Source organism: Stylophora pistillata, chromosome 3, assembly GCF_964205215.1.
Source record: "Stylophora pistillata chromosome 3, jaStyPist1.2, whole genome shotgun sequence".
Classification (NCBI taxonomy): Eukaryota; Metazoa; Cnidaria; class Anthozoa; order Scleractinia; family Pocilloporidae; genus Stylophora; species Stylophora pistillata.
The window spans coordinates 8,163,148-8,172,341 of NC_142521.1; the positions used below are offsets into that span (position 1 = coordinate 8,163,148).

Consider the following 9,194-nt stretch of genomic DNA (forward strand, 5'->3'; position numbering starts at 1 on the left):
GATGGTCTCATTGAAGGCAGTGATTTACATTAAGGTGAGACTCGATATCGAACGAGGTTCTGTTACTTTATTCCAAACATTCTTTCTTCCTATCGATATTTTCCCACCAATTTCTGACCATGTGACCAAAACTTGATATCCCCATATACAAATATAAACAGGAAGGAAAGTTTAGTTATGTAAATTTACACGATCCTATTCACTCAAAATGTTTTCTTTAGTCTCGCTGTCAGGCCTTTTTTTTTTTTTAACCTTTAACCCCTGAGGTAATTTCTCTGTTTTCGAAGAGATGTCACGACGCGCCTTTGCCAGCTATTGAGACGGTTTTGGAACGATAAAATTTAACCGACCCCTGTTCGTGAAGCCAGATTATCCGAGAAATCCGTTATCGAAAGGGTTGTCTTCAACCTCACCAGTATTTTGTTCATAGATCTTACTTTCGGGCTGTTTTGTATTCGTTTCGCGGGTATTTTATCGGATCTGTTCGCGAAGAGAGAGAAGAAACTTTCAACTACTTTGTGTCTTTTAAGATTTTAGTTTTCGCCAGTGGCGCTTGGAATAAGAATTCTCTGGTGAACACTAAAATTTACAATATTTGTTGTAAATCAAATCCAGAATGGACTGCGTTTTATTATTATTATTATTTTTTTTTAGTGGCTGTAATCATTTCAAATGGAAATATTTTGAAAGAATAATTACGGAAGAGAATTGGGAGTGATCAAATCTAATATCGCGACGCCCTCGCCCGGATCCCCTGCAGCAGTTGATAGGTCTGGCTCACCACGCAAAGTCAGGTTCTCCTTTGAAGAAAAGAGAGTGTTCTGCGGGAAGAAGGAAGCATGTTGCGTGAAGAGAGCGTGTTTTGTGAAGAACAGAGCGTGTTGCGTAACGAAAGTAAAGCTCGGCTGCCAAAGATGCCGAGTCTTCATGCATTGAGTCTACGTTGAAGAATAAGCAAAATAATGGATAGACGGACAAATTTTAATTAAATACAAATGCTTTCCTCTTGGTCTTCAAATGTGAATGCTTACCGCTCATTGTTAAGTCAATGTTTTACCTGTGATGATAACAAAATAGTGAATAGAAGAAGTATGTTGTGAGTAGATTGAAGCGGCTGTTTTGTTTAAAGCCAGTACCCAAGACTAAATGATACCAATGATTGTTCGAGGAAGAAATAATGGACAAAAAATGACATTAAAAAAAAATGTTCACAGAGCAATTTTAATACCTCTAATAAGCTAGTAATGGGGAATCACTAAAGGCTGAATGATCAAAAGCCCGCACAGTCATTGTTGAGAACTTAATTACTACCATCGACAACACTCGCATTTAGGACTCTCCTCACCCGTATGATCACACTACACGATCGATTGTTACTTCCGAAAATAAACAAGTAATTAGTATTATCACTTAGCGGCATTTCTTTCCCTGGTTACTAGTGCACTGGAATGTAAGCATTTGTCGTCGGTAGTAGCAGTTCTTTCGCATGTCACCTCACAGAACATCAGATTCTGCTTTCTTCCTACCCTGAGGTAACTTTGTTTTATGTAGTTCACTCCAACACCACTTTTATTTATTACCAAGTTGTTATTGTGGCTCTGTACAATAAAATTGCTGTGAAAACTGTACATGTATATTTTAGTTAATAGATATTCATGTTTACACACTTGCTTTAAATACTAAGGGATGTTTTCATTTTTGATTGCCTTTCCCAGTTAGACTGTCTTTCAAAGATACTGTGAACTGCTGATTTTGGAATTGGAATCCCCATCTTGGTCAGAAAAACTAGAATCCATACTTGTCCAATATTCTGTCGATGAAACTGATGTCAAATGATTTCTTGCTGCTCTGCCGGGGATAATTTCTAAGATCAGTTTCAAGAGCACATACATGATAAGAATGTACTAGGCAGTGTCGCTAGGGAGTTGTGTGAAACTATAGGTGTATCTCGTATATTACATTCAGTAGTATTTGTGTAAACTGATCGAAATTGAATCGAGCGCTAAAGGGGAGGAGAGAACAATTTGGACTGACTGACAAGTAAGGACGTGTTTCCATGAGTTAATACAGGGGAAGAGATCCATAGATAGGCTCGTTAATTACTGGCACTTTGATTCTTACTCGTACACTCATCTCAATGCCGGGCTAAACACCGAAATCTTCAGCAACTTTTAAACTTACCCGAGCGACTGGACCAGACTTTTTGTAGTCTTCAGGCAGGGAAAGCTACAGGGATTTAAGTAGTTTTCTCGCCGTTGAAACACAGCTGAGGTGTTTTCCTTCGCACTTTGTAATCCTTGTCGCCCCAAATGATAAAGTGGTCACGCTTCTTAGTAACAGAAAATCGCACCTTGTAAAAACACTTGTCTCACTTCGTAACAAAAAGCAGCAATTAATCAAATGTAACATAACGTTTAGGTAGGGTTGAGTCCGTGCTGGGAGAGAAATCTGCCAAGACGTGAAACTATGACCAAGAAAGGGAGTTAAAACTCCTTTCCTTTCCGAGAACTGTCAAAATGGTTTCAATTTTCAAAGCAGAAAAGCTATTAATTCAGATTGGGTTCCTCAAAAACAAAAAGAAACTGATAACGGGTACTGGTTCATCTTTTAATGGATAATACCTTCTATTTAACATACTAAGAGGCCTCAAAAAATACTGAACGGAACGATCGATGTTAGATCGGTTTATCGAAGGCAAACTTTACGAAATGAGCGCATAAAACCTTTCTCATTCCTTATTCTTTACGTGACCCACTTCCTTTAGAAAGTACAAACCAAAGACTTAAGTGATTGCGTAACCTTAAAAACAATGCCGAGGAACTTCAAATAATTACTGAAAACCTACCAAATAACTCGCGGGAGGGGGGAGGGGGGCCGATTTCCACTTTCAAAGCTGAATAATGGAAAATTTGAAAGTGCTGTAACAAAGAAGTGTGTTGTTACAACTGCAAAATAGAAGCGAAAAAGCTCGAAGTAGAAAATTCTCCAAGCTTTGAGGTCTACACTAGGTAGTCAGTATGAAGTAGGCCTGGGACTAATATGAAGAACCATTCTCCTGACCAGTCTTCAGCCGTTCGTTTCCCATAAGTGGTGGAAAGAACAAGCAGATTGCAATGGAATCTCTAGCGCCAATTTTCACCTCGTGTGCGTTGTTGGCCACAAGAAACATAGTTCCATGATGCTTTTCAGAGTCAAAATCGTGTCGACGCTTCCCATTTTCCCATACGTATTCACCTTGACCTTTGATGAAATAGACCACTTCTTTGTTATTTAGATATTGGAGATGCTTGCTAAACTTGGTTGAACAAAACGTGTTGTGGAACGAGATGTTGTAGCCATCAGGGGCGGCAAGAAACCTTCGACTGAATCCATTCTCAAAGGGAACATTGCGATCTGAATCAATAACTTCATCTAGGCTCTTCATTAGCAAAGGTGGGGGAGATACGCTCGCGTCACGTGGGACAGAAACAGCGACTATTTTCACTAGCTCCTGAACGCGCATGTGGACGCTTTTTCCAGATGTGAGAGCAAGAAGGTGGTCAGCGGTAAAAGACAGTTGCTTGGTTGCACTGTCGTGTATGATACATCTCCCTGTTAAAAGGATGAAGTGTTTAGCAACATGAAAGCTCTTTAAGTCTTGTAGGTAACTTATTCAATGATTGACATGTAATGCAAGTGGATATCATTTTGTTTCTCCACTTTCCATCCGTCTCCTACAGTGCTATGCCATCTTCTATTTTGCGCTTGTCGTTGCCGTATTATGGAAGAAAAGCCTATTAGTGAGATAAGTGCTTATTTGATTAAAATTTTTCCAAAATCTTAACCTAGGTACAACCCTTTTTTTTTTTTCAATTATGCACACCCTTTTCCCCCCAATTATGCACATTTAGATAGTTCTGCGAAAAGGACAATTCCCCTTGATAGAGCTGGAGGTGGAGGAAGGGGTGCTTGTTTAAATTTTGGTTTCTTGGAGGGGGCGTATTCTAAACGGGTTTTACTTTAGGGGATCACTAAACTTAGGAAGTACGGTGGTTACCATGTTTTAAAATCATAAAGGATAGGAAAGCAGGTTCTGCCACCCAAACCAGTCCTTTCTGTTTCTTTAGCTGATAGTTTTGTTGTATCATTGTTAAAACTTTTGAAATTCCCCTTATCAAATGAAAAACAGAACAGCTTTATGGGCCAGTTAAGTTACCGGGACCTCCGAGAAACGGGCCCCGGGTACAGAAAAGATAAAGTAACTTGAGTGCAGTTTATATTCACTTGATGAGTGTTATTCCATGTCATACTGAAGGATTTTCCACTTGGTCACAACAGAGGAACCATTTATTTAAAGATAGGTGCTTGAGGTGTGGGCACTCAGCCAATGTGCAATATTATTTTCCCTGGCTTGCGCCATTTCCATCACCCTACCCCCAAAGATCTCAACCAGATAAAAGGCAAGTGTTAATAATTCATAATCGCCAGGAGTTGCAACCTTCCAAAATAATTTTATTAATGCGAAATACATTCAGGAATCCTATTACAACTGTACCTGTAGCATCATAAAGACCGGCGTCGTTGTCGAAAGACCTTAAGGGGGGGGGGGGGGGGGAATAAAGGTCATGAGTCATCGTTAATCTTCTTTACACGGATGGACTGGTGTGTAGAGTGTGTGGGTTTCTCAAAAATCGTTATCAAAGCTCTTCAGTCTGACTCGAATGTGAAGTCTTTCGAATCTTTACTCAGCCTGATGGAAGACATTTGTTTTATGACAACTCCCACCCCCTGAACAAGGTCTGTTTTTCAAAGAGGCCGGCGTGGGATAAAGATGATGTACTATCTCCCCCCCCCCCCCCGCCTCGCCTCGAGAACCCACCTCATGTCCTTTTTGCACTTCTGTTAAGAATAATTTTTAAGTTTTGAACGATAAAAGAAACAAAATGACTAGGAGAGGGTTGTAAAATAATCTATTCTCAGCATTGTCAGCATGGTATGCAAAAATAACATTGTAAAGTGTGTCTTAAAAAATAAGCTGTTTTATAGAAACAATTTTCATTTCCACGAGGAGTTAAGTGTAGTAGATAGAATCGTCTTTAAAATATCACGAGGTGTTCACGTGCTTTGAAGTCACGAGACTAGACACAGTAAGACTTTCAAGGTCTTGTTTGAAGTAACTGAGTCGTAAACCTTGATTGTTGTTTGACTCTCGGTAGCATCTTCTCAATGTCTTTTGGAAAGCTCTTCTGTACTCATGGTTCCGAAGAGAGTAAATCAGGGGATTTAAAACGGTGTTGGAAAATGTGAGAAATAATAAAATTTCCAAAGTCCGTGTTAAGGAGCAACTTGTTGTTTGTCTAGCGAAAATATGTACTAAGGATGCCACCACAATTGGCAGATAGCAGCCCAGGAATGCCCCAATCACAATCGCTGTAGAAGAACAACAACAAAAAAAACAACGCAAAAGTTAGTATTTGAGGCTAAGGAAAAAGATGTTTCGTGGTCCGGCTATCAAAGAACTGATATTGATATTGGTTTTGAGAGTAAAAGTAATTAATCTGGGTTTTCTACAGGCGATAATGACAAGTTTCCATTAGCGCTAACGAGCTCGAGGCAATGTCTGTTTTGATTTTTGCATTATCTGGAGTGCTGATGTCTGTAGTGATCTGCTGTATCTTTTTATGTGCAGCGCATACGAGGTATTTCAACGGAAGAGTAATTGTAATGGTGTTCCATCCCGTCCATCCTTGAATGATTTAAAAATCGTGTTCCGGACCCCTATAATTCGTTCAAACATAAAGTGAGCTCAGGGACAATGACGTCTTTGATGAATGACTGAAACCTTTATCAAGCGGATACCCGCGAATCTGTAGCTTACGCCCGATGTTTACGGTTGAGCGTGGTAGAAGCTAAATTAAATGACATTCGCCCTATTATTACCCCATTAATGTGACGGTATTCAAAGGATTATTTCCTTAAGACAAACGGTTACTTCATGCACCCTTGATTTCCATTTGGAGCAAGCGTCAAACCTCCGGAAGATTTCACTCGATCTACAATGGGCAATTTACAACCGATTGATTCATGATTCCGCTGCCGAAATACCTCCTGAGTGGGCCATAGGTGTCTACGAGGAAGCTTTTTTTTCTCTGCACGATCTTTGTTATTTTGTTTCAACCTATTCTCCCACTAGCTAAGGAATGATTAAAATAAAGTGACAAGTTGTTTTCAGAATTTCTGCGAAACTTGCGAAACAACAACAGTAATAACAACACCATCAGGTGTCTGCGAGGCATGAGGCAATATTTATTTTAAAAGTAAACATGTTGTTGTGGCATGCTGCATATTTTGCGCGAGTACTATTGTTTTTAATTTTTTTTAACTCCATGGGTACTACAAAGGGTACTCTTCTTCTGTTGATATGTCGGCTATTTAGTAAGTCTTGGCGCAGACATTTATACTTTTGGTATAAGAAAAATTATTTTCAGGCTTTCTTCGAATTTGGCGAGCCTTTCTTTTGTGTCAAGAAAGCTTTGTTGAAGGATTGACTTTATGAGCCGTTGTAACTCGTTTAACTTTTTAAGGTCTTTCCTCTGAAATAGAAACTGCACTGATATTTTTGTCAGACTTTACCTAATGGTTGTTCACCTTCAGTACAGAAACAAAAATTTTGAAATTAAGAAGGGGGTCCCCGTGCTCGCTAAGGAGCAGAAGTACTTTGAAAATACTTCAAAATGCCTATGATATACAGTAATGACAAAATTCGCCTTTCCGAAAATTGTTCCTTTTCCAACATTGAGGATTGGTTTACAGACAGAAACTCAGTGCTCTATTCTAAGAAAGAGAACTGAGAAAAAATGATATGTCACCGAGGAATGCAGTACCATAGAATGACTCCGCTACGCTTGGTCAAATGGCACGTTTTTTTTCTGCCTAACATAAACCGTAATTGCCTTACCCCTGCTGTTACAAGTAACATCCACCAACTCACCCTCCCCCCATCGGGCAGTTGGGAGAATCCAGCTAGCATGATATTTTTAGCCGCGATACTTTTTTGTCCTTTCTCTCAAGTTGTCAATTAGGGAAAATTTGATATAATAGATTTCGCTTTGGAAACAAACACTAGAGAGGAAATAAAGCTCAAAAATAGTGTAAGGACGTTTAAATTAAAAGAGGATTTTGGACGACTAACCGGAAGAATTAAGGTTAAATTGGTCAAAATTCACAAGCCGTGACTTAGCTCGGTCAATGTTACTCTAACAAGATAAACCTACCTAAGGTTTTAGCCCATTTTCTGTCTCGTGCACGGGGAATACTGCGAACTTGTGGCACTCTGACTACCGAGATCACAGCAACACCAACTCGGTTGGCTTGATACCAAGCAACTTTGCTAATTCGACAGTAAGCCCACATCATCACCAGAAGTGGTAGAAAGAAAAGAAAAATTACGTTCGCACTCATATGGAAGCGATCCTTTTTGTCAATAGTTTCTATCGAACCTTGGTCTATGCATCCATAGAAGCTTGCATAGCCACGAAGATCTGCTAGCGCAGCAGGGAAGATCAGTATTGAGGATACTGGGACAATCCAGATCGTTAACAAAATCACAGCTGTCCTTGTCGGAGTAACCATGAATCTGTAGCGTAATGGGTAAAATATTGCTATGTATCTGTCCATGCTTAACGTAAATAAGTGCAAAATGCTGATGTAAAGAAGACAACCAAACATTCTGCCCATGAGCGTGCACGTGATAGGAGTTTTACCAATGTCAAAGTAAGTCAAAATTTGGAAAATCATAATTTGAACGGAGAGTAAGTCTGACAAGGCTAGGCTTGCTACGGCGTAATTCCGCACCGAGGCCCGTAGTTGTCTGTCTTTAAGAACAATAAAACAAATGCTTGTATTCCCCAATATATTCACCACGGCGATAAGAACAAGAAAAACTGTTTTGAAGATTGTCGCTGTAAGAGCAGATGAGGTTAATGTGTTGGAAGACTCGGAGGTGACATTCTGTGCCCACCTTGCACTTGTCGGCGGATCCATTGCCGAGATGTCTGCCACAAAGAACTAATCGAATTTTAACTCAAGGCTGAACTTCAAATAGCGTAATTCGTTAACCCACGAGTGTAGAGAGTCATGCATTGTCCCACGAGAATCACAGCTCCTCGAGATTGCTTCCAGAACAATCCAATTCCCCCTTCCTTGATCAAGGTCGCTTTCTGTTGTTTAGAAATTTCTTGATTCCAAGGTCAAGAAAAATGCAACGGGTTGTTATTCCTGTCATTCTTTAGAGACAGGAGGGCTTAATTTCTTTGATTTACTGCCTCACTGCATTCAAAAGAAACGTTATATATAGTCCACTTAAAATTCACGCCTTATCTTTCCGCTGCTTTTGTTTTGAAGCGCGCTTTGTTTCGCTTGTTTTCGATGTGGTGTGATCCTCTAGAAGCATTCCATGATTTTGAAATGTTCTGAAATCTGGACTGTTTCCAAGGCGATAGTTGCCGAGGTTTCTATGGCAGCACACTCCGCTCTTTTGAATGCTCCAGGAGCCCTTGAACCCACAAGATTAAAAAATTGTCGACCTAAATAATGGCTTGCGCGTGAATCACATTAAAAATATTATACTTGTTTAAGTCCTCGAAAGAGCGTGAAATTGCTCTACCACACATAGTTACTTGCTAAAGTAGACAGGTCTTCTCTTTAAGACAGCACAGGCGTTATCCAAATAAACCCATAAGATCCAAAGAGAACTTTCATCGACTATTTGTGCCACTACCTTTTCTGTTTATCGCACAATCTACATCCCACATGCTGTTTCTAAAATTAGACGATCTCGAGCTGTTTAAAACTATTCAAAACATGTTTTGTTACCAATATCAGTAATAAGTCTTTTATGGAAAGTAATAAAAGTTCCAAATTTAGAGAAAGCGCAGACACTTGTTTGCCATTGTCCCCAGAGCTAGACACTAGAGATGCCAACAGAGTGTAGACGAACAGAAAATATTGTTTACTTGACCTGCGTTCCGTTTGGTTAGTTACAGCATGGGCTTTGCGAAAACTCTATTTTTGGCTGAACTGAGAACTCCTGGAATTCGCGGAACTAAAGAAATTAATCGCATTCGAAACTGAAATATCTTTAAACCCTCAGCTTAATTTGCTTTTAATAGTGTTTTACGATGGTTTTTTTCTCCCATTCTTTTTCCATTTGTGAT

At 39.6% G+C, this 9,194-nt stretch overlaps 1 protein-coding gene across 1 annotated transcript; it reads right to left on the reverse strand.

Moving 5' to 3' along the window:
* Positions 1 to 4,932: 4,932 nt before the first annotated feature.
* Positions 4,933 to 8,785, reverse strand: LOC111338515 (histamine H2 receptor). The gene is made up of 2 exons (XM_022945051.2): positions 7,254 to 8,785; positions 4,933 to 5,409 (listed from the first exon to the last, which is right to left on the reverse strand). Exons 1-2 carry the CDS (start codon positions 8,020 to 8,022, stop codon positions 5,084 to 5,086), a joined length of 1,095 nt encoding a protein of 364 aa, XP_022800786.2. The 5' UTR covers positions 8,023 to 8,785; the 3' UTR covers positions 4,933 to 5,083.
* Between the last annotated feature and the right edge of the window lie 409 nt (positions 8,786 to 9,194).

Excerpts from the sequence above, each read along its gene's own strand:
- LOC111338515 (XM_022945051.2), bottom strand. The coding sequence starts at position 8,022 with ATGGATCCGCCGACAAGTGCAAGGTGGGCACAGAATGTCACCTCCGAG. Across the intron at positions 5,410-7,253 it reads AAAATGGGCTAAAACCTTAG|CGATTGTGATTGGGGCATTC; the intron begins GTAGGTTTATCT and ends GTTCTTCTACAG.